The sequence below is a fragment of the Crocodylus siamensis genome, chromosome 2 (genome assembly GCF_052110815.1).
Source record: "Crocodylus siamensis isolate JL-2025a chromosome 2, ASM5211081v1, whole genome shotgun sequence".
Lineage (NCBI taxonomy): Eukaryota > Metazoa > Chordata > Crocodylia > Crocodylidae > Crocodylus > Crocodylus siamensis.
Window position 1 is genome coordinate 108,860,010 of NC_143396.1, and position 26,077 is coordinate 108,886,086.

A 26,077-nucleotide genomic window follows, 5' to 3' on the forward strand; every position below is an offset into this window, starting at 1 on the left:
GCCCGCTGCTTTCACAAGTAAAGGGTGCTGCTGCAAGCAGGGGAAGGGGCAGGGTGGCATGGTGCACTGGGCAGGCAGGCATGTAGTGGTGCCTGCCTGCCCACCTGCCAGGCACATGGTGCTGCTCCACCTCTGCCAGACTGAGCCCTACACCGCTGCATTTGCCAGACACTCATTTTAATTCTCACCAGCCTGCTGGGACCAGCCTCCAAAATGCAGTACTGTCCTGGCTAAACCAGGACTTATGGTCACCCTATAATTAAAGTCCTTGTGGAGCTAAGTGGAGATTGTCTCTGAGTCAAAGTTTTCTTCACTTTCTGAGACAATAAAACTACATATAGCCCATTTTTATAAGAGAGTGTTTAAGTGGCATAGCCTACCCTTGCAGATGCTATTAAAACTAAAATTGGGCAGAAAGTTTTACAATATCCATTTTTAGGAAAAAAGCCTATTTAGGTAACACCTGGAATTTCAGTTTCACTGAATTTTTTTCTTTGTAAAAGATTAAAAAGCTGAAAAAATTGAAATGGTCAGTTCCTACACTTTCAAAATTAAATGCTCTGCTCTTTCAGTTTACAATGATTTTTCATTTCAAATTTTCCTTCCAAGTTTATTTAAATAAAAGAAAATTTTGGCAAGCTCAATATTAAAATATTTTGAGACAAAAATATTTCCCCACATTTTTCATTCATCAGAAGTTGTTTTCATTCACAATCAGAAAAAAAAAATTGTCAGACTATCCATTTTTGCCAGGGTCTAATTAAGAACTGGATTATTTGGTGTTCTCATCTAGTGGAAAAGAAAGACAGGTAGGATAAAGACACAACCTGATGATGTGCAACATGCCTTTAAGACAGGCAGGCTGCTTTGTTCCTTAGGTCCATCTGAGTCAAGCTGTATTCATAAACTGGATTCTCTTCTTAAAACTGTAGTTTTTCAGTTAATGAACCACTGGTATAAGCACTTCAGAGATGCACAAAATTAAAAGGCTGAAAGGAGATTGCTGACTTAAGAGTTACCATTAGCAGTTTTCCCTGTATCATTCTTGCATAAATCAGGATAAAACTAAGAATGGGAAGTCCTATTGATTTCAGATTACATTCCCATCCTACAGTGATACCTTGAATTCAAAGGACCTACTTGTATGTTTAAAGTAAAGGAGTTGCTTAAGTGCCCTGCTTGATGGGGGCCAAAGTGAGCACAGAGCTACCCTTTTGTCTTTGTGAAGTGAGGGTTAAAGCATGCAAGTTGTAAATTAAGGAGAAACGAGTACTGAAGCCTATATATGCCTAAACTGCTCATAAATAGTGAACTTGAATTGTTAGAGGTCACCAAAGATGTCAATGGTGCTTATACAAAACAGCATAAAGTCTATATGAAAAAAAAAAATGTAATGATTAACCCAAAGTTAAACTCCTCCTCATTGACTGAGGTGATAATAGAACTCAAATATCTTGTCCCCAAGACCCGACTTCATCCAAAATGTGATTTGTCTAATTAATTATTAAATCTAATCTGGAGTTTGCAAATGACTTTATCACTAGGTATATGAATGGGGCTAAGAAAGAGTTGATTTATTCTCATATGAAATCCATTAGGCAATTGATTTTTGCTGGTTCCTTGGGTTTTAAAACACACATTACACACTGTTTTCTCTGAGAATTACTCGACAGCCTTGATTTATTACTTATCAATTCTGGTAATCTTAAATTCATATTTAAAAACTACTATGCTTATTTTAGCTATCCAAAGTCAGTGCATAGGACCTACAACCATTATGCATTTATTTTCTTCTCACTTTTCTGGGAGGAAAAAAAAAAAGTGTGCGTACCAAGTAGTATAGATGCCTGTATCAAGTGTATATATTATGGTTCAGTGTGTAAGAGAGCTCTCTGAAGAGGACAAACTAGAATTCAGAATTGGTTCTGAGAGCCTGCATGATACAGCTAACTCTTTTCCTTTCATGTCTTTTATATATGTACTAGCTCAGTTTACACTGAACAGTTTAATAATCTTAACAGTTAAGGCTTAATAATTAAAGATAGGATGTGGAGTTAAGAATGAACTTATTAAAAGTAAAAGCCACACTCAGATTTAACCATGTTAAAAAATAGAAAAATTGTAATGAGGCCTATGCTTAGAAGAGAGTATTGGGCAAGTTAATGTAAGTAATGAACCTTTCATGTGAAATGATGTAGTGTCACAACTCATTTGCATCCCACTTAAAGTGTAATTAAGTTTCCCTGACAGCATGGCTTATGGCTGAAAGAACAGACCTGGCTGCTAAATTAATCCAGAATCCCTCTAGTTAATAACACTCAGCAAAGAAAACTTTATACTTTCATTTAAAGTTCTTAAACTTGCATTTAAAGTGACATTATTAGGAACGTTAAAGGCGGCCAAAGGCCAAATTAAACGCCAAAGCGAACTTGAATTGCAGTTGGGTCTACTAAATCCAGGGCTGAATTTGACCAGATTCAAAGAACTGAACATAATTGGGTAACATGCTGTGTTCGTGTTTTCTTCTTAATGTTGGATTACTGGTATATGAATTCCAATATCCTTGTCATTAAGGCTTGAAGGGTTCTAAACTGTGAGAAATTCTAAGATCAACAAATGATTTGGAAGACTTGTTTCCAGAAAATGTGCTGACAACTACCTATTTCATTAACCATAAGATATCAATGCCTGACAACTTGATACGGCAACAGGAAAACATAACGTGTCCAATAGTAGTAACCCATTGTCCATCTCCCTGAAAGACAGCACTTTAAATAAGAAAACTTCTTTTTCCAACTCCAGTGTTAGCAAGAGTTCTAAATTCAAAACAGAATATTGAAATAGACCACACAAGGTTTTTTGGTTGTGTTTTAAGTAATAGTGATTGACTTAGATGTTGCTAGAGCTAACAGCTTACTACTCTGCCTACCACTTAGAAGAATTTCCTTTAGTGAGTTTCTGTGATTCTTCCACTTGAATCTGAGGCAAAATGTTTCAGCTTGCAGAACCTACAAATCTTTTGAGACCCATGTAAAATCAGAGGGAGAATTGACTTGCCACAAAGTTTCCTACTGCTACCACCATTAAAAGTGCCATGGAGGCAAATTATGGAGCTGTACAGGAAAAAGAGTTCACTACTTCTTAATTATGGTGGGCTTGTTTTATGTATTATATTAATGCTCAGAAGTCCCTACTGTGCCAAAAATGTTTCATTATGCTCTTTTGCATAAAAATGATTAAAAATAGAGTAACACTCCTATTTATCTCTCCTATGTAGAAGTAGAGTAACTCTCCTTTATTTGGGGGTGCAAATCTATTAATAATAAAACTGGAGTAAAATGAGAATCAAGAGAGAATCATTTTTGTGGAGGTCACTATAAATACTGTACATTCTAGAATTTTAATTGTCATTCTTAGTTTGAACCCCCCACCTTTATCTACTGCCAAAACAGTGATTTTTCTCCACTGACACTTTAAAAATTCTTCCTAGAAAATTGGAAAAAGAATCTGGTTTCAGCAACTCCCTTGACATTGTTCCCTAAAGTGTAATACATGGTGATCTGCCAAGTCAGACTCCAGTCTGGGAAAGAAACACTTACCAGAGGGCTATAATTGGACTGCAGCAATTACCTGTCCTGAATACATACTGGGCTGGGCAGCAACACCCTGTACTATACCAGGTTGCTCTGTATGGGCTGTCTCCAAAACCAAAAACAGCATTCTTGCATTTGCACAGCAGTTTGGATGAGCTGACAAGCACTGCTGAGGGAGAGTGACACCTATGCTTATTAGCCCACTCACAAAAGGTGGAGTCTGGGCAACGATAATGGTGCTCTGCAAAAAATTTCAAGTTTTCACAAATTACTTTTAACCCCACTATGGAATGAAAGCAACTTCACCCTTTCAAACTTTTTGATAGGGAGGGTGGAGTAGGCAAGAAACCACGAGAGACAGAGAGAGGCTAAGACTCCAGCCCAGAATAGCCAACAGTCTCAAAGCCCACATTCTGGCTGCGCTAATAGAGTAGGTTCAAATCTCTTCTATTGGAGCTATTATTTGTATATTTATTGAATGAGAAAAACTGATACTATAACCTGGGGCACAGACAGACAGACATTCAGGCCTGTGCTCTAACTCACAGCACTTTACATAAAGCACCATGAGTTAAAGCACCGCACCAACCCAACATTCGCCTGTTGAATCAGGGGGGATTGAGCTTGCCTGCACGAAATCTCACTTGAACTGCTCTTCTCCCCAGCACTGCCCCCCACCCCACCTCTCAGCTCTGGGGCTGTCAGCAGGAAGGAACTGGAGAGGAGGGACAGGGAAGCAGCAGCAGCCTGCTACTGGCTCAGCTTTGCCTGGTCTGAGCTGGAGGGGGCGGGGAAATCAGAGCTTTTCCACCTCACAGGTCCTGCCCAACTCCCCCCCAGTACCACAGCTGAGGGGCTTGTGGGGAGGCAGAAGGCAGGGGAGGGGGGCTCTGATCCACTCACCTCCCTCCAGCTCAGGCCAGGCAAAGCTGAGCCAGCAGTGCACTACTGCTGCTTCCTCCTCCCTTCCTGCTAACAGCCCAAGAGGTGGGGCTGGCCCCAAATGCACAAAACATTAACCCTAGGAAAGACAAGTTTTCTAAGGCACTCTAAAACAGAGTGCAGTCATCTGATACCTCATTTGAGGAGGGTTAATTTTTCGTGCGATAGGCCACTTTAAAAGCATTCTGCAATTAAGCATGTGTGTCACGGTGCAGCTATAAAGCACTTTTAGGGGCCTTATTGCATGAAAAATTTAACTTCCGTCTGCATCCCAGGTGATCAGGTATTTGCCCGAGATGCAGGAGAATCAAGTTCAGATCCATGCCCTGAATTAGCAGATTGCACAGAACTGTCACATCTCAGGGGTCAGTGATCTGACTGTCAGGATATTGGCTGTGCTGTAATGAGACCACTCTCTGGTTTTATGAGAAACTGGTTTTTATAAGCTGAACTGGTAGAATTTTTAGTGGAACCAATACCTTCCCACAAACATTTCAGTTCTGGGAATTCAGTATTTTGGAGCAGTGGGGAAGAAGAGAGAACGATTTTGTTGGGAAAATCCTGATCACCTCTTGAGCTTACCTGGGCCAGTTACTAGAGAAGCTCCTTTTTTCTGGATTAAAATACTTTCACTGGTTTCTGCTAACCTTCAGAACAGTTGTGGGGGGGCGGGAACAACAGTAAACAAATGGCCAAAATACCAATTATTCCTCTATTTATCATTTGTTTAAAAGAATCAATATAAACAAAACATTATGAAAAGGAATATCTACTTACATTATTATTTGAAATTTTATATCACATTAAAGCTGCAACAAAAGATTTGCTTTAAGCACATTGAAAAGATTTTTCTCAGGTAGCTGCTTTTTGGGTTGGTATTTCTTCTCTGTCACAGGATGTTCCTTGATTGCTGAAACAATTTAAGTTATGGCCACAGGTCTGATGGAGGCTGCTCCCAGTTCTCTCCCATAATCCACTTTAAACTGAACTTTTTGAAGTACTCCAGACGGTGGCTATTGGTGAGAAACAGATAGAGAACTGTAATTTGTAGGTAAAGAACAAGTCTCACAAGAACACAATATTCACTTTAATAACACACTTTTAAATTAACTCTTATTTCAAAAATGGGCTGTGATCAAAATACAATAGCTGGAGCTACAATTCTACATACATAGTCATTTGTGGGTAGAAATACCGTAGGTGCTATTAAAATCTTGATAGTTTACTACAGGGGTTTTTAACCTTTTTTAACAACTGTACCCCTTCTCTCAATGTTCCAGCTCAGGTACCTCTTTACATTTTTTTACTTGTTTTTAAGGCGGTGAGGGGGAGGAAGCCTTCACAGCCAGGGCAGAGAGTGGGACAGAGTCCACACCAGCTCAAATGAGGGGGCATGGGAAGGTGGTGGGAGTTCCTGCTGGTGCATGCACCCCAGGAGGGCATGGGGCAAGGGTGAGCTGGCCCTGCAGTGGGGGAGGGAGTGGGGCTGGGGCAGGCGCTGTCCAGTCGGGGCAGGGCATAGGACTGAGCCACACAGAGGGTGGCTCCCACAGCTATGTGCACCCCTTGGAGGGCACAGGAACATCTGCCCCCTGATCTTGGTAGGGGAGGGAAGGCTGCCGCTGTGGACTGGGGCCAGTGCCAGGCTGTTCCCAGTGGGGGCTGGGCTGCACTGCAGTTGGGGCGGGCAGTGGCAGTGCTGGGAGGGGGCTATGGGAGGGCTGCAGCAAATTCTGGAGTGGCTACAGCCCCTCCGTAGACCCTTCCCAGCACTGCTGCTGCTGCCCACCCTGAATGCATCCCAGCCCAGCCCCCCGCCAGGAAGAGCCCAGTGCATCCCAGCCCACACTCTCCCCTACCGCTAGGACCTTAATCTGCCCCTTCCCCTGGCCTCTTCCCTCACAACATACTTACCAGCCAGACCTGGATGCTTTCCTGGCTGCTTGTGTGCTGTGCTGCAGCTGTGCGCATGCACACAGCATTTAAAAATCAGCCACATTAGGTGCGAGTACCCCCTAGGACCTTTTTACATACCCCTAGGGATACACATACCCCCAATTGACAACCAATGGTTTACTGCATTCCAGGATTTACTTTTACAGCTACATTTGCCTAGTTCTCTGTTATGAATGGGAAGCAAGATAAATACTTTAGGTATTGTAACTGTGAAAGCAGTTTGGCAGTATTTAACGGTGCCAACTGAACTTGCATTTCAAGGTGTAACTACTGAGGATTCAAATGCTGCAACTGCCTTTGCTAATCAAGTCATTAGCTATTGAAATGTTACCATTTATGTGAATAAATAGCTGTATACACAAAACTGTGGGCAAAAACCTAAAAGCTGTTAACATTTGGCTGATAAAGCCATTTAGAATTAACTCATTCAAACAGTGAACAGCATAGGCTACTGCAACTCATAATCCACTACCGACAGCCCTCGGGGACTTTGAGCTAAGGGACACAACATGGCACACCCAGCACTAATGATTAAGAGAGAAGGTGGAGCTACTATCATAGGGCACTTACAGAAATTCCATTTTTTGCATGATGAGGCCCCTGAGCACTATACAGTCATAATATAACACATGGTCATGACTGCAGAGCACTTTTAAAATAGCCAATTGCGTGAAAATTTAACCCTCATTTGATACGTTATCAGATAGGGCACTCTAAGGCAGAGTGCCTTAGGGAACCTGTATACAAGTTCTCTGTACAGGTTAATTTTGAGCGATTCCACCCACATCCCATGCCACATCCCAGACAGTCTTCTCCCTGTGCAGTGGGAAAAAGAGAGGCAGGAGAAGGGAGCCCCCCCTCCCATATACGCCCCCTACAGCTTGGGGAGGAGCTGAGCTGAGCCTGCAAGGAATAGGGTTTCCTCCCCCCACACCCACCCACCTGACTTGCAAATATCCTGACAGTGGCAGGGGTTGCCACACTGGAGATGGGGCAGGGGAGGTAGAAATGGAGGCTCCCCACCTCACAGGCCCATCCTGGCTCTACCCAAAACCCCAGCAGGAGTAGTGGCGTTGGGCCTGTGTGGCAGGGCAGGGCAGGGCTCCATTTCCCACCCGCAGCTCCAGACATGACACCCCCTGCTGCTGTCAAGATGCTCCCATGGAGAGTAGGGCAGGGGAAAAAAAAAAAAAAAAGGCCTTTGCCACATGGGCCCAGTCCAGATCCCCCAAAACCCCATAAGTAGCAGCTGGGTGGGCACCCATGGCAGGTGGGTCTCTCTTCCCCCCACCCCCACCCCTAGCGCAAGCATCTTGACAGTGGCAGAGGCTGCTGAGGGCAGTTGCCAGCTGGTGGAGAGGGCAGGACTGGAAAGAGGGTTAGTCAGCAGCCTCCTGGGAGATTGGCAGGACTGCCCCTGCCTGCTGGCCAGCGTCCGGACAGGTTCACCCCTGCCCTAACAGGCAAATGCCTGTTGGATTCAACGGCACTAGCTCATGGTACTTTGTGTAAAGCACCATGAGTACAAAGTATCTCGAGTAACAGCACCTCCCTGACAGGCTGCCTGCACTTGTGTAAGCACCCACAGTTTTGTTCTACCTGAGGATGCCCTAAATAGCAAGAATTTTTAGAGGCTGAAATCATTGTTTCCACGTCTGCTTTGCATGCAGAGCAGTACAGCCAAGCCAGAATACGGCTGACATTCTGACCTAAACAGAACAACAAAAAATTATGACCCATCTGGCTGGAAACTTCATTGGAGACTTCAAAAGGGCTTACATATGGGCTTAAAGTTAAATGCCTGAGCAAGTACTTTGCTGAACTTTGCTACTAAGTTATGCAAATCAGTATGGGAAGTGCATCCATTACCGAATAGGAAAACTAGTGGAATATGCTCTCTGCTGCTTCTCTTCATATCACTGTATTAGATTTCATCTAAGACAATTTGCATAACAACATAAAAATACTCTTAAATAGGAATCTCTATATTATTATTAGCTGAATTTAGTATATTTTTATTAACAGTCTGCCTCTCTTCTCTGGGTCACATCTAAACAGCATCCAAGTCAGCAGAAAGACTTCCCAGATTTCATGATGCTATTTATGTGCATCATACTGAAAACATTTCAGCATATCACACTCCAGCAGGAAGGATTCCCCAGCCTTGCTATTGTAGTAATCACTGAGAGAAAAAAAAAGAAAACAAACACCACACTGGTTTTGTACTCACAAATTTGGCCCCTGATCTTCTGCTATCTCTTCTCTAGGTATCGGATAAAGTGCCTCATAAGTTCTTCCAATTCCAGACCCATGGATGGCATATGCATTCATCTTGTCTACACCAGGTGGAAAATACCTCCAAGGTATAAGGGCTGTGCCATTCCATTTGTTCCAGTGTATGTCTGCTTTAAAATCCAAGTCAAGGCCTTTCTTTAATTAATATTAAAAAGAAAAAGGTTAAAATGCCACCTTATCATTTAAACAGCAAATTACTATCACCACAGCATAATAAATGAAGGTATTTTCAAACAAGCAAGAGTATTTTAATTATATGAATGATATGGCATGTTTAAACATGATATTGGGGTAAAGGTCTATAAGTGTTTCCAATAAAATATTACCTTTAACATATGGATTATAGCAAACTATAAGTTTTGTTATACAGGAAGCCTGCAAGACTCATCCACCAAATGGAATCCGAGTGAGCCTGGAAAAGCACTGAAGGACATTCAACCCTTCCTAGCTATATGACGACCATTCAGAACGTAACTACAGGACTGGATCTGGAAGCACAAGTCAGGGGGAATGGACAAGGTGGACTGTGGAATATGCAGTTCAGATGTGCTCTAAACTGTATATTCTGTTTAAAGAAAGAACTTAAAGCATACAAACATGTTATAAGGAAAAATATTACTCTGAATTATGTGCATGTAACCAAACTTAAAATAAGTTTATTTAGGTTTTTATTTTACGCTAAAACACTGAGCTCCATGTGCATTTTTTTCTCACTTCTGTGCAAATATTACCAGTTAGGTGTTAGTCACTGGCAGCTAAAAAACCTGTTGCTGGGTCTGATATTCTGGAGCTGGTTGTGTTCATCCTTATAGTCACTGACTTAGTTGCAGGAAGGATTAATACTTCCATTGAGTCTTTTAAAGAACCCAGTAGCAAAAGGTCATATAATCTTGAGGCTCTGTAGTAATTCTGTTGCTAAAGCAGGTTTTTCAGAATATAGTCCTCTATTACAACTGGCTGAGCCAAGTCAGTGAAAGGAAATATTATTAATATTACTGAAAAATAATCCTAACTTTTCAAACTTCCATTGTATTATTTCCTTATATGCCTGCACTGCAAATTATCATAACTATCATGGATTTCAAACCAGTCCAATAATCGCTATTATATACTACATTACATTACATTTTTACATTACAGTAAAATAAAGGAATGTATATACCTCTTACTGGACCCAACATTCCAGATGTAGGCAAATTATGTTTTAGTATCTGGCAGGTCCATGTTGAGGAAAGAAGGAGCAGAGTAAACAGTAGGCCATAATTAGATCTCTCTTGCATTGGTGTAACTAATGACTTCACTGAAGTTACTCCTGGTTTATGTACAATATAGCAATTGCAAGCCCACAGCCCCTTTCCCTTTCAGAAGCATGTATCTCTATATGGAGCAACACTATTAGAAAAAGTGCAATAGTGGAAAAAGATTCCAAGTGTAGCAACAGCCACTCAATTCATTTTTTCAAAATATGAGGTAATCATCAATTTTGGGATTTTCCCCTCACATCTTCAAACAGTTACAATCAAGAGGACACCATCACTTTAAAAATAATTTACATACAGCTTCACTTACAACTCTTGCCTTACAGCTTGTGGTTTTGCATTGTTTTCTTTTTCTACATTGCTTTGTTATTTCTGTGGGTGTTTCACTGGATGATTTGTTGGGTTGTTTGACTATACATGTGGTGCTGTCTAATGTACAAAACAAACAAGTGGACAATGTAGAAAAAACAGTACAGGTTACCCTTGCTTTATGTGGGTACTGTATGGGCAAGTTTGCTCTTATGTGATGACTTTTTTTATACCAAAAATGCATTATACATGAGGTAAATTCACTCTTATGAGATCAGTGTGGTGGAAGCCTACAGTCAGCTGCTTTATGCAGTGCATTGTGGGAGTGACACACACCAAAATACAGTCTTCTGTATGGATTTGTGCTTTTTGCTCATTGTCTACAACCCCCATTTCTGTAGTTGCCATCTACATTATGATAGTGCCTTGTGCTTGGGTGTAGTGTCTGCTGTTGGTAAGTACCAAAATTGTCTTGTAAAAGTGGTAGAAATGGTTCTGGGGGTCAATACAGTTGAAGACCTGGAACATTTCCCTATTTGTTACATTGTAAAGTGGGTTCCCTTTATGTGAATTCAAGTTATGCACCGTTTTCCAGAAACACATGTACAGCATAAAGCAAGAGAAACCTGTACTCTTTAACCTCGGTTATACTAACGTAGCTGTTACAATACCTGCGATGGGTCTGTAACAATGTGTGGGCAATTTCTTTTTTTTTTGGTTAATAGTGTGGCTTTTCAGAATAGTAACTTCTGGGTTTGGTATTTTCTGGTCGTTAGTGGACAGCTGAAGGACATACGCAGCTTGCTGCATCAAAGCCAAAGGCGCTTTACTCAGCTGATTGTTAACACAGTTATCACTGCTTAAATGTGAGCAATATTTCATCAAAAAAGTCCAAATCTTAGGAATTTTGCTTAGGAAAATTGCAAAAAGAAGGACTGGAGCCTAGCAAGTATAAGAAAATTTATTAAAATTGCATTTCACTCTCCTTAAGATACAAACAACACTATCTGGTGAATTCTCACATAGGCACAGATTTCACTACTAAGTCAAACTTTCTTACTACAGTGTATGGACCACATAAAATCCATCTGTCAAAGACTGCATGCAAGACAGAAGTGTCAACTGCAATGTTCAAGTGAGAGCCATTTGTAAAAGTATATCTGGAGTCTGTACAAGGGTTTCATGTCATCCTAGACTGTCAAAATAGTTAGGTTTCCTTGAAAATAAAGAAAAGGTCAAATTTAACCTAAATTAGTTACTATTACAGTGTGATCAAAACTTGGATAAAAGAATATGTCTTTCAATAGGTGAGGCTTTGATTAATTTGATAAATCCTCATCCCTGGAGCCAAGTTACGAGTGATTTGCAGGCAAGCTGGCTTTGCTCAAATAAACTATACTATTACTATTACAGACAGTAAAACAAATGATGAAGTGAAATTTACAATCCTTAATACCCAGGAAAAAAAGACAGGAAAAACAGGAAAGTAAAGAGAGCAGTGACTGGCAATTTGCAAAACTGTCAGTAAAGGAAAGTGTGGAAAACCATTACTTTTAAGATAACAGAAATTGATTTTATCATGATTGTTCTCTATTTTTAAAAAAAGGCATTTTAAAAAACAAATGACGCGCATTTAATCTTGAAGCTGTTGCACCTTAAACAGAGATCTACTATTCAGTGACATAGTTGATACTGTGAACAAGAAGTATAAAACGAGCAGCATTTTACATATTTCAAAGCCTGATTTCAGAACCAAAGTTATTTAATTTTCATTATAAAGTGACTCTTACAGTAGGAAAACATTTTATAACATTTTTAAATTGTTTGAATGTTAAAGAAGGCACCTTACTTTTACTAATTTGATTTATTTTTCATCTCAGAATGCTCATCTCTCACAAAGTAGTAAAATCAGATTAAAATATAATAATGAGGGAGCTGTTGTACCTTCTCTGCAATAGGCACTTTCGAATTTTAGGAAAATGTAGGACTTCTTTGTAGTGTTCCATTCTGAAAATAACCCACCCACAAAAACCAGTCTGAGAGATTGGTTTTCAAAAGTGCTCAGCTTCCACATAAGCACCTAAATTAAGGTAGTCAAATTTGCTTTAAAGATAACTTGTAATAGATACATTTAAGTTTAGAGCTTTTTCACCTTCTTCATGATAGACAAAGAAAATCTGAAATGGTACAGAGTGGCACTCTCTTCAGAATGGGAAGTGGGAAGGGAGAGGAGAGAGATCCGTCTGGGGGGTTGCCCAGCCGGTGGTGGAGAATGGGTGGGTGGATTGGGGCCCCCCACCTGAGGGGGGGTCCAAACTACCTGTCCCACCCTCTAGCACTAGCTGGGCAATCCCCAAACCAAACTCCCTCCACTCCCTTGCCTTCCTCCCATTCTGAAGACAGTGCCAGGAGCAGGACTGGGCTGCATCAGCGCAATGCTGCTCCCAGCACATGCTGATACAAGATAACAAAGGCGTTCCACTTTGAAGCGCCTTCATGTCATGAGGGTTAAGACTGTTGTGGGACTGGGGCCTTTTAAAGCACTCTGCAGCCACGCACTTCTATAAGGGCACAGCTGTAAAGTGCTTTCAGTGGGCCATCACACAACAATGTCACTTGTGTCAGCGCTCTAACTTCTTTGTATGAGCTCACAGCAAGTGTCAGAGTCTGAGTCTTACTTCTGTGGAAGGCTGACATGTATTTTAAAAATCAGATATCTTGTTCTCCCTGCAAAATATGTGGGAGAAATCATGGGTGCCTATTTCTGCAAGTTCAACCTAAATCCCCATCTCTCACTATTTTGGCCACATGGTATTAAATCTCCTACTTCTTTCTGAATGCATTAAATATTTCAGTACATCTGAAAACTACAGCAATTGCCCATATTTTCATCATATGTGTAATTGATGTAGTTTCCAGATCCTAATGGGAAAGAGAGAAGCGAGAACAGTTGATAAACATTGTCTAAAACAGTAGTGCTATGGCTATGGCCTGTAAGCAAGTTCCAACCCACAAAGCCACATCATTTGGCCTGTGGGTCTCTCCCCAGGTCTAGAAATTTGATGGTGAGGGAGTGGGGCCAATGGTAATTGCTGCTGCCTTACTGCCAAATTTCTGAACACATGAGGAACCCCACAGGCCAGATGACATGATCCTGAATGCTAGATTGCACTGGTATGCAGTGGGGCCAGTCCACTGTGGTACATGGGCTTACTCTGTGGCTGGATCTGGAGCCAGATTGCACCTGTAGTCTGATCCCATACTGGATCATGCCTACAGGCTGGCTCCATGCTTCTCATCCATTCCCCAGGGCTGAAGGATTGAGGACCTCTGGTCTAAAAAGATGAATTTCATCTGCTGAAAAAAAAAAGCTTGAGAAGCTTCATTCTACACTATTAAAAAAAATCAGCCTCTAGAGGAAACAAGACCAATGAAATATTCAACAAATCCTGTGTGGCATAGCACTGAGAGATGCAGAGGCAAGCTTGCAAAGTCAGACCTTTCTAAAACACTATCCCTGAAAATTTTCCAAAAATCACCAAGTTCAGAGTACAAATAAAGCAGTAAACAAGAGAGACATGTTTTCTTGTCCTCTTCAAAACACAAAAGTAAGAATAGCAATGCCATATAGAAAAAGAGCAGTCAGTGGTGAAAAATCTTACTTTGTACGAAACCTTTTACAAGCAACCAAGCAGGAGGGACTATAAACAAATACTGAAAAATATTAAAGTTGTTTAGCTGATATTCCATTGTAAAATGTTTGAGGAATATTACTTACTGCAAAACAATCTCCTCCAGAAAGCAATAGTACAAGATGTTGTCCATGCCTAGCCAAAAAGAAACATAAGAAAGACAGAATTTGAACTATAATGGCAGAACTGACTCCATATCTAACTCAGAGTCTTCCCTTTTAAAATCTTGAATTAAATTTCATATCTAATCTCTCCTCTAACCAGACAGAAATTTGATCCCTAAAGACTTCAAGTATCTTGACTGATCTATCCTAATCCCCACTGATAATGGAAATGACAACCATATGCATTCACACAGTTTAAAGGTAGTGGTCTATTTTATCCCCATGCAAATAGATTGCAACAGTTATCAGTTCAAATTAAAATGGCACCCAAATTAAAGTTATACATAGGTACAGAGCATATATCAAAACTTCATCAGCTAACTTTTTGATGCATCAGAAATTAAACAGGGAAATCAATTTAAAGACCAATTGTTTGGATGTACTGAAGTAATGCTCACCATAATGTATATGGGATTCATTATATATTATGTAAAACTGCTTTAAAAAAAAAAAAAAAATTTCAGCATCCAACCATTCTACAATAAATGGAGTACTGTTCACATAGGGGAAGATGTAACTTTAAGTGTTCATAAAATCATTCAATAAATAATTTCCCATGTACACACACCTCTACATACAAATTCAGTAATTGAACTGCCACTTTTCAGTAAACAAGAATATACAATTACCTGATCTTGCTATTGCTATATTTTTAATTAATATGTTCTAATTAATTAAACCCATGATCATAACAGAATATGTTACAATACTCACATAATGCAGACTGACCAAGATAATATTACATTGCTTTTTAAAATGCCAACGTTGCCAGTATTATGGCACATCACTTACAACAACAGATCAGATCCTGTGAGAGGCTGAGTACCTGCAAGTGCTAGAGAACTACATGGAATCTGAGGGTGCCAAGACACTTTCATACACTCGGTAACTCACAATATCAGGTTCAAATTTTTCAGGATTCAGACTGAAGATATTTTTTTTTTCTTATTTTTTAACACTGTTGAGAAGTAGGATCATAGGAAAGTGTGGCTGGAAGAGACCTCACAAGAGCATCTAGTCCAGCCCCCTTCTCCAAGTAGGATCATCCCTGGCTAAACTTTCCCAGCCAAGTGTCTGTCCAACCTGCTCTTGAAAATTTCCAGGGATGGAGATTCCACAACATCTCTAGATCACCTGTTCTAGTACTTCACCACTCTCATCATCAGAAAGTCCCTCCTAATCTCCAACCTAAATTTTGCCTGCTGCAGCTCAAGGCAGCTGTTTCCAGTCCTGTCTACTCATGCCACAAAGAATAGTCTATCGCCCTTTAGGTATTTCAAGAATGTTATCAAATCCCTTCTGAGTCTTTTACTCTCCAGACTAAATAACTCTAGTTCTTTCAGCCTTTCCTCATACATCACACTCCCCAGGCCTCTATTCACTTTTGTTAGTCTCCACTGAATTCTTTCCAATCTGTGCACACCTTTCTTTAAGAGTGAGGCTCATAACTGGACACAATTCTCCAGGTAAGGTCTCACCAGTACTGAATAGATTGAAAGAATCACTTAGTTTGATTTGCAAGCAACACCCCTGTCAATACAACATGATATACTATTGGCCCTTTTTGCAACAAGAGCACACTGTTGGCTCACATTCAGCTAATGGTTTACTATAACCCCCAAGTCCTTCTCTACAGCACTGCAGCCTAGCCAGGCAGTACCAAGTCTCTACTTGTCCATGCAATTATTCCATCTCAAGTGCAGAACTCTGCATTTGTTCTCGTTGAATTTCATCTAGTTAATTGTGGACTATTTCCCCAGTTTATGCAAGTCATTCTGGATCCTAGCCCTACTCTCTGGAGTGCCTACAAATCCACCCAACTTGGTGTCATCTGCAAATTTGCTAAGTGTACACTAATAAATGAAAATATTGAACAACACTGGACCCAGGAAAGACCCCCTAGGTAACCCTACTTGTTACTTCCTCAAAACTAGACACTGAGTCATGACTACTCACTGATCACATAAATCCAACCAGTTATGTATCCACCTTACAGTACTTTTATCCAGCCTATTTCCTTAACTTGTTATTGAGAATGCTAAAGTCAAGATATCACACCACTGGTCCCGGTGCTTTAAAAAAGCCCCTACTTACCAGATGCTGCTGGGTGTGGGAGGCAATCCCCGCTTCCCCTCACTGCCTCATGCTGCATGGGGGGCCCTAAATGAGCCCCCAGACCTCCTTGCTGTCCCAGCACCCCCGCCCTCCATGGTCGCTGCACCTGCCCAAGCTCTGGCCCATTAAGAAAAAAATAAAATAAAAAAAACCCCAACTCACCAGCTCCTGCAGCAGCCTCCGGGCTTCCAGGGCTCATGGAAGAGCCCTACATGTGGCATGGGGCACTGGCCCCCACTAGGCATGAACTGGTGAATTCAGGGGCTTGGGGGGTTATTTTCCCTTAAAGGGCCAGACCTGGGGTGGGCGAGGCAGCCATGGGGAGGGCTGGGGTCGGGAAGGGCTTGTGCAGAGCCCCCCACGCAGCATGGGGCAGTAGGGATTGTCCCCGTCTGGCAGCACCTGGTGAGTCGGGGCTTTTAATTTCAAACTGCCGGGAGCTGGGGAGGACAGGGCAGCCATTGCTGGAGATGGGAGAGTGGGTGGGGGATGGGCCTGTGTGATTCAGAGATTCGGCAGCAGCCGAACCTCCGAATCAGATTCGGCTGAATTGATTTGAATCGAATCACTGTCCCCCGAATCAGTCAAATCCAAAACTGAAGCGGATACTACCCACTCCGCACAGGCCTATCAACTATGCATCTCACACTTTGGACTGTAAACTGCATGACTAAATATGATATGTGTATGGGTCTACAGTGAAAAAATGTTCACTTTCAAAATGCTGGGTAACCCGTATGATATTAGTAAAGACATAACTAACAGTACAACCTGGGTGGTGGCAGCACACAATGCAGAGGCAGTGCCCAAAAATACACAGCTACAAGGAAAGACGTCTTTTTTATCTTGCCACAAACACCTGTTTCAAGCAGCATTTTATACAGTGTACTATTACAATAGCTTTTTGTTACCTAAAGCAAACACAAAAAGAATGCTAATCTTACAGAAAAAGGTCTAGTCCATAGGTACTCAGAAATGCAGAAAAAACACATTTTTTATGTATCTAAATAAAGGACTTGGTCCATCTGTCTGTGCATCTGTCCGTAATACTCTTGGGGGGGGAGGGGGGTGGCTCCAGCCAGTAATGCTCACAGGGCTCCTTGGAGTAAACAGCAGCACAGGATGATGGGGGAAGGGGACAGAGGGGACAGCGCGGATAGACTGGGATTGCAAAGCGCTGCCATAATGGCTAGAAGAGGGGGAACAGAGTTGGGGAGTGAAACCAGCAGCGCTGGTCTTGCCATCTACTCCCCTGGCAGTGCAGTGCTGGCCTCACCCCTACTCTGTCCCCTCCATCATGGTGATGCTCTATCCCCACTATCATTCTTGACGGGCAATTCACCAGTTAAGGTATAAAATTCAAATAATATGATCTGATGGGGTTTTTACATCTGAATATTCTTCCTGCATTTGACAGCAACATTAGCATTCATATATAGAGGCCCCATTTACACACGCAGGTAAAGACTTGATGTGATCTAATGTGTAATTCACAATCGTGCCTCTTGCCACGCTACATAATCATGCATTAGATCCCATTACACCTTATTGTCGGTGCAAGGGGAGGCCAATCCTAAATTCCTACTGCTCCAGCAAGAAGCTCCCAAAGCTGGGAGCTCCCCTCAGTTGAGGGGCTCCCAGCCACAGGGGTTCCCCATGCACCCTTGGGACCAGAGGATTACTGCAGGGGTACTCCACACCCCTGGGGCATGGGGAGCACTCCTGCAGTTATCCTCTGGCCCTGGAGTTTTTCTGCACCCCAAAGCACCAGGTATCACACCAGTCATGATCCCCAGGGTTTGGGGGTTTGTGTGAAACACTTGGACCCTTGGGACTGTGGCTTCCATAAACCCTAGGGATTGGGGAGTTTACACTGGGCATGATGTACCCCTGGGGCTGGCAGCCCCATCAGCTGACACTTCTACACATGCAAATTAAAGCTTAATATCAAGCAGCTATAAAGTTAGTATACATTTTTTAGGTTTAACTTGATAGCTGGTTGGAGCTTTTTATTATGTGATAGCTACTTTGCACGTGTAGGTAGTTTCCAGGTAATTAAGCAATCGGCCAGTTAATTACCCAGTACCCGTAATGCTCATATATAGATAGAAACATGTTTCTTTTTGCTGTTCAAGCCTGAAGATCTGGGGCATACCAGCCCATAGATTTCTGAGGGGGTAAAAAAAAGAAAAAAGAAGAGGAGTTAGTGTCTTCCCCTCCCCACCCTTACCTCCACAACAGCAAACCTCTGCCCACTGCACCTACACCACACGTTCCCACTTTTGGTCTGCCCTCCCCACTGCCAGGGAAGGTGCTCGGACCTGGGACAGGGGAAAGCAGAATGAGGAATGGAGAGAACGAGGTGCTTCTCACCCTCTGGATCTTAGTTTTCATATCATCACCTGATCCTGCCTTTTCTGGGATTAACCTTATTTTATTCGTTTTCAGAAATGCTTCATGCCTGTGTTAATGTGATCTAAACCTAAACAAAGTCCCAGGCCAGTTTAAAATGAGTTTAATAGGACTTCGTATCAATTTAACCTATAAAAAGTGTAAAAAACTACAAACAAATAGAAATAAATGGTTATGTCACTGAAAGTTAACTGTAGAGCTGTCACCAGTAGAGTGGGTTTTCTTTATTGTTCTTTTTTTTTTTTGTGGGTGGGGTCACTAAGAATTTCCATATTTTATTGATAAAGGCAATAAGAATAACTAGATCACTATGATATACAGCATCTTCTGGTCTGGAAACAATTACAAGCTCTCTAACTGTCACTCTTAGTGCTTCTGATGACTTCTGAGCCTTGACTGATTTCTAATGTGTCATTCTCTCAACTCTAAAATTATTCTAATTTGAAAATGTTGTAAAGGATGCCACAACCATGGGAATATTCAGCAGATAACTGACATTTCTCCCAGCAAGAAACAAACAAACACTGCATCATAATCCCTGATTTCTTTTAAAACCACCTCACTTCTATGACCATAATTAGTCAGATTACAGCCGCCAGCAAAGTCAGAGGCAGTGTGATTTCTAATAAACCAGTCAAACTAATGCATATAAATGCCTTATTTCTAGCATAGTATATTTCACAGTTTATAGGAATGATCACATATTTTTAAACTAAAAATTAAATTACTATACATTTACTCTTAATCAAAAATAGGTTTTCATACATGGGAAGGAATGTAGGCTATGTTCCATTAAGCTGAAATGGAGTAAACCATTTTTTCTAATTAATAAGGATAATCTTAAATGAAAACCAAGAAGTATCCAAGTTAACTAATGCTCTGAATCCAAAATTTCTTGGGTGTAGGGATTAGGTGGATAAGGGATCCTCAGATTTTAGGGCCCTGAACAACAAAAAAAACCTCACATGTTTCTACCTATATATATGAATATAAATGTATGAATGATAATGTTTCTACCAAATACAAGCAAAATATTCAGATATAAGAATCCAATCAAATAATTTGATTTGAATTCTAAATCTTAATTTGTTTTTTCTGTATTTCTGAGTACCTATGGACTAGACCTTTTTTCTGTAGGATTAGCATCCTTTCCATGTCTGTTTTAGGTCAATAAAATACTGATCCAAAGTGAAAAATCAGTCCTACTAGATGGCTACATTTTGTGAGCATGCTAGATAGCTAAAGGGTCTTCCACTCTTTATCAGGCACTGGGGAACGTTGGGAGTGTACCTGGGGAAAAAAGGTACCCCCTGTCATCCTAAATCCAACCTAAAATGTTGCAAAGCTCCACAAGTTATGCACAACAAGACTTGCTGTAGCTCTCTTCTTGTGCAAAATTGGGGACAGCAAGGTATTTCCAAGTTCTGGAGAAGAAGGTATAACACTGGAATTAAGTTTTACCTCCTAGGTAGTTATTCTATCCATCCTTCAAATCATGACTGCAGTACAAGACATGACTTGACATCTTAGGCTGCCTACACACATGCTCAGAGGGAAGGGGAGGGTGGGGTTAATTAAGTGCGGTTCCCAGAGAGCTGCTGTAATTAAAACACCTCACTGTCATCTGTATTAAGCCCCCCCTGACATTTCAAAATGTCTGTGCAATGCTTTAACTCAAGCTTATTCAACAAGCTTTAGTAAGAGGTGACCCCGTGGCTATTTTGGAATATCAGGGGGCTTAACACACATGACGCTGAGGCAATGCTAGAACATTTTAATTAGAATGCAGAGCATACTCAGTGAATTGAGCCTGTTTATTCGCATTTTAATTAGAACATGAAAAAGAATGTCTATAGGCAGCCTTAGACTATAAACCAACGTGATCCTTGAAGCAGGATCAACTGATCTGCTTCACTGGGTAACAAGGATGTTGCCTGTTGCCCCACAAGGTTGGGCCTGTGCCACTCTGCTGCTTCAGAGGCCTGATCCCTCAGGACAACTGCAAATAGTGGAACCCCGCCTTCCTCAGTTTACAGACATGTGCCCTGAGTTGGGGTATTTCAACACAATACATGGACACTGAGGATTTCCAGGGTGGGCCTCTGCAGAGGAACCTAGGGCTCCTCATTTATGGAGACACTCCATGAGTCAGGGTGCTAAAGCATGAGTAACCCTCTTAACTTGGAGATTCCCAGGGTACATTTCTACAAATGGGGAAACCCAGACAGATTTCATAGATTTCATAGACATTAGGGCTGGAAGGGACCTCGGGAGATCATCGAGTCCAGCCCTAGGACATTCAGGGGGTCAATCCCGACTGCCCCAGGAATGCTCCAGCAGCCCCAGGATTGGGCCTCTGAAGCCTTGGGAATTCCTGCCTGGGTGGTTGGATAGCACAGGCAGCTCCGGACCATCTGTGCTGTCCCACCACAATGCAACCAGAACCTCACCACACAGAAGGGGAGCAAACTTTTACCACCCATGTCGCTGCCACAGTTTTGGGCATTTGTTGCATGACAAGGTGTATAGACATCTGTTCGGGCTTTGTGCCACCGTAAAACTTTAAATAAATAAATACATTTTAAATCAATAAATAAAACAGGCAATGTCTGTTTGCAGCTTGATATTCCACCTGCTCCAACTATCTCTCACCAGGTACAATAACCCCTAATCTCCTCTCTCACACTTACCTCAAGTAATACTAGGCCTCCATTCTCCCCACTGTGAATTACACAGTATATAAACTTTTATTTAAAAAAATAATTAATTTCAAACACTATTGCTCCCCAAACCAGTTTGTGCGTCAACGTGGTTGCCAGCTACCTTATGCTATTGACAAAAATAGAGAAAAAAAATATATTAGTGGTATGACCAAACCTAAATAAAGTATAATGATCACAGCAGATAAGTCAAGACAGCATCATCCATTTTCTGATGATCAAAACTTACGGGCAAAGTTCCACTTCCAAATATTCTTTAGTCTTGCTATTGAGAAAAAAGGCTTCAACAACTATGAAGAAACAAAAAAACAAAAAAACCCAAAGTGAGCCTTAAAAAAGTATTTGGGTATAGAATCAAACTGGCTGAATCTGGAATATGCACAGACAAACAGGGTGTTAAGTATCATTTGGAAAGGCCTTCAAATGGAAATATGAAGGGAAATCCCTAACATGTTATACCAAGGCAAACACAACAAATGGGGCACAAGGGTGCTATCTGTAATAAACACTTGGATAGTTTCCATCTTTACAAGTAGTACGAATGCCCTGTACACTCTTTTTTAACCTGATCTGGTTTTGTAGAGCAAGGAAAGATCATTATAAAGGTGTGATACACTTGCACTTTGATACAGTGTTTGTTTTCCTCCTGCAGGCCAAATTATAAAACCCGCAGGTGAGAATTCTAGGCTTGCATGCTGTGCAGTTCAATACTGATCTATTTAGAAGTTGGCAGAATCGGTATTGAAAAAGGAAGGTCAACTAATCTGGTTTGGCTTGTTCCCTGGAAGACCTGCCATTATGGGAGATGCTTTAATGAACAATGATATATGACATACTCTAACAGGTTTGATTTACATTTTCAATTAAAGTTTTGTTTTCGTTTTATTTTAACCAGTTTCATTTTAAAAAATCTCTTTCTTATACTGAACATTTTACTTCATAAGTTGCAAAAAATGTAAAGTCACACACACAATCTTTTTAAAATTGTTCTTGTTGAGGGAGCAATTCTGAAAAGAAAAGTCACAGGCACTGGTCAACTCCACTCAGAAACCAAATTCTGTTTGCTTGAAAGACCAATGAGAAGTGACTCATTAAATTGTGCCTAACTTCAAATTGCGATCATCCCTTATTTTTCTTTTTCTTCTCTGCTTGGTTTGATCATCAGCAAGCTAAAAATCTTGACATTTTATGTTTAGCACCAAAAGCAAATACCACCAATAAACAGGAAGCACCTTTTATTTTTCTCTGAGCTATTGTTTCAATGGTTTGCAACTCTGAGCAGACACTAGTGCAGATGCATTGATCTTTTTCGTATTCCAAAAGTTACCTCTGTAGTTGTGCATAAACATAATATCTATTTACCTTCATAGTCCCAAAGTCCATCAAAAGGAAATCCTGGCTCACCAGGTGGGGCTGGAGGATCATCAAAGTACAAGGAATTCACTTCCATTATCAGTCCTCCATCACCTGCCTTAAATGTGATGATCACTGGCTCATGCATGACCGGTATGCTGTCCCAGGTATTTGTAATCCTGTATTCCAGCTACAGAAAAAGAGAAGTAGTAATAATAATATAAAATGGATAAATGCAGGGTGCCATCCTTCCCCATCCTTGGGCAGACTATGTCCAGATACTTTTTACTTTCATTCAATTCATTATTTAATTGGATCTTAGAATAATCAACTAAATAAATACATAAATTCGCTATTCTAACAGAACAAATATGTTTACTAATGCAATAATACAAAATAAGTAAATGGTGCAACAGCAAACTTCTATAAAGTTTGTCCTCCATAGTCATATAAGGTCACATGACAGTGGAGACAATGCAATTCTTCTGTACAAACATAATCAGGTATATGAACACTATAGGCACTCCCCCCTCCTTAAGAAGCCAGGTTATTGAAGAATCCACTGCTCCATGGGATTTTTTTCTTCCTTTCCTGTATGCATGTGGTAGGCCTCAGAGTACAAATGTAGCATCAAGGCTGAGGCAGTGACTGATGCATAGTAATCTCATAATGTGCCTCTGTGTGTATGAGAGGAGTATCAGTGGCACTTGTTTAGTTCTCCAAATAAGATACTGTCCTTTCCAAGGTACCATAGTTAATGTTGCTCTTGGTTCCCTTCTCCTAATTTATCAAACTTTTTTTTTTCTGGAGATACAAGAGATAGGAAATGCTGGCTTGTATGACTTAAATAGTACCACCTTGCATGGGACACACTGGAATCAAAAGCTATAAGGAGGACAGAGAATCTGACTTTCTACTGCCTGCTAGCATGTAGTTTACTGGATGACAAGGGAAGTATTTTGACAACCATGAAGGCTGATGTGAAGTTTAATATGAGTCTTTGGACTGTAGGAAACAGATTATGTTTGGTTATTTGTATTCTCAAAAGTGCATTCTACCACTGAAGAGGGTATTTACAATATTCTGGTTTTGAAATACTGTTTTATACCAGCACTCAGGAGCCAGGAGCAGTGGGGAGAGGAGGGATCCAGGCATATGTGTGTCCCACATGCCCTTGTGCCCTCTTACCAGACCCGAGGCGGAGGCGGACGCAGCAGCAGCAGAGCCAGCAGTGGGGCAGCAGCAGCTGATCCCCCTAAGGTAAGAGGGCAGGGGGACCGGACACAGCTGAGCCGGATCCATAGGAGAAGCCCCCCGGATCCCTCTTAGCTAAGCCAGTAGGGAGCCACACCCCGAGCTGTGCTGCGCAAACAGGTGCATTTGCATCAGCGTTCGCACCGGTGGGCGAGCAGAAGGGCCAGGAGGGAAACTCCTACTAGGACAGGGCGAAGGCACTGCACTAAGCTAAAAACAAGCAGCAACTCCTATGATGGTGTCCACACAGAGTGCTGCCAGGGCCCCTGCCCGGGGGGAGCAGGCTACCTGGGGTTTGTCTGAGGCCTCCACCCAGACAGAGCCCATGGGGGAGCTGGCGTTCCTCCCACCCCCTGGCCTGTGGGGGCTGCCCAGCAAGGCCCGGGGGGGGCAGGGATTGGGGACCCCCACACCTGTCCTGCAGGTGCCCGCCTTAGGGCCCTGAAGGCGCAGGTGAGGAAGCTCCAGGAGGAGGTTAGCAGGCTGAGAGGAATCAGGGAGGTGGAGGAAGAAACTGATGGCTATTTTCTTTCCCTGCAGGGCCACACACACAAGGAAGAAGCACCTTGGGAGGTGCCTTCCACTGCAGAGTGGCAGACGGTCACCTCCAGAACCAGGGCTGCTCGTAACACAGCAGTACTAGTTCCTCCAGTCCGGCTGGAGAACAGGTACAAGGCCCTAGCAACACTGGAGAAGGAGGGAGAGGAGGCAACCAGAGAGGAGGCAACTCCACACTCGCCATGCTCTGAACAGGCCGAAGGAGCTAAGCAGTCCCGGAGGAGAAAGCGTCGAGTGATCATCATAGGCAACTCCATCCTGAGAGATACAGGAGCCCATCTGTCACCAGGAGCCCTCGACACCTACTGCCTACCCAGAGCAAAGATTCATGATGTGACAGGGATGATCCAGGCCACCAATTACTACCCCATGGTCCTAATCCATGTGGGTACTAATGATGCAGCCAGGAGAAGCCCTGATCACCTGATGGTGGACTACCACACTCTGGGGGGTGTGCTGAAGGAGATAGGTGCACAGGTGGTATTCTCTTCTGTTCTACTAGAGAGCGGACGTGGAAGACGGCATGAGACGTGCATCGCAGAGACCAACTGGCGGCTTTGGGAATGGTGTCTTAAGGCGGGCTTTGGTTTCCTTGACAACGACCCACACATTATGAAGAGAGACATGCTCGGGTGGGATGGGCTCCACTTTCCCCTAAAGGTAAGCGTGTGTTCTCTTCTAGGTTGCCAGATCTCCTCCGGCGGGCTTTAAACTAGGCTAGTCAGGGGAAGGGGAAGATGAGGGAGGAGGAAGCCTTGGACCACTAAACCAAGCAGCACTCACAAGTACAGCCCAGCCTGGACCGACAAGCAGAACATATACACAGGTAAGCAACAGGGGCCAGGGCAATGCTGAGATTAGGGGACCAGTGCACACATCCACAGGAGGCCTCAAATGCCTCTACACAAATGCTCGTATTATGGGAAACAAGCAGGAGGAACTTACCCTCCTGCTAGCTGACATCAACCCAGACATAGTGGGGTTCACTGAAACGTGGTGTGATCCAACACATGACTGGGTGGTGAATATCAAGGGCTATAGGCTGTATGGGAGGGACAGGACAGGGAGGAAAGGCAGGGGTGTAATGTTCTACATTAAGGAGGAATACACATCCTCACCAGGTAGCACAGAGTCAGAGGAGGGGCACACAGAAGTGCTCTGGGTTAATATACAAGGCAGTCGAGGGGAAAGAGACTTAATGGTGGGTGTCTACTACAGACTACCCAACCAAGGGGAAGAGCTAGACCAGGAATTCTTAAGTCAGCTCACGGAGGTAGTTAGGTCAAAGAGCGTGGTCATCATGGGTGACCTGAACTTGCCAGACATCTGCTGGGAAGAGCAGTCAGCCAGGTCTGAACACTCACGTAGGTTCCTAGCCCAAATGCAGGACCTCCATCTAACCCAGGAGGTGCACAGCTCCACCAGGTGAGACACCTTGTTGGACCTGGTGCTGGC

At 42.3% G+C, this 26,077-nt stretch overlaps 1 protein-coding gene across 1 annotated transcript in view; it reads right to left on the reverse strand.

Moving 5' to 3' along the window:
- Positions 1-5,233: 5,233 nt before the first annotated feature.
- The window catches only part of LOC149870595 (UPF0462 protein C4orf33 homolog), a 32,135-nt gene continuing 11,291 nt past the window's right edge, over positions 5,234-26,077 (reverse strand). The window contains exons 3-7 of the mRNA XM_090034726.1: positions 22,820-23,000; positions 21,687-21,747; positions 14,133-14,181; positions 8,722-8,921; positions 5,234-5,548 (exon numbers count right to left, since the gene is read on the reverse strand). Of these exons, the coding sequence (XP_089890852.1) occupies positions 5,461-5,548; positions 8,722-8,921; positions 14,133-14,181; positions 21,687-21,747; positions 22,820-23,000 (579 nt within the window). The 3' untranslated portion in view covers positions 5,234-5,460. The remainder of the gene's footprint in view (positions 5,549-8,721; positions 8,922-14,132; positions 14,182-21,686; positions 21,748-22,819; positions 23,001-26,077) is intronic.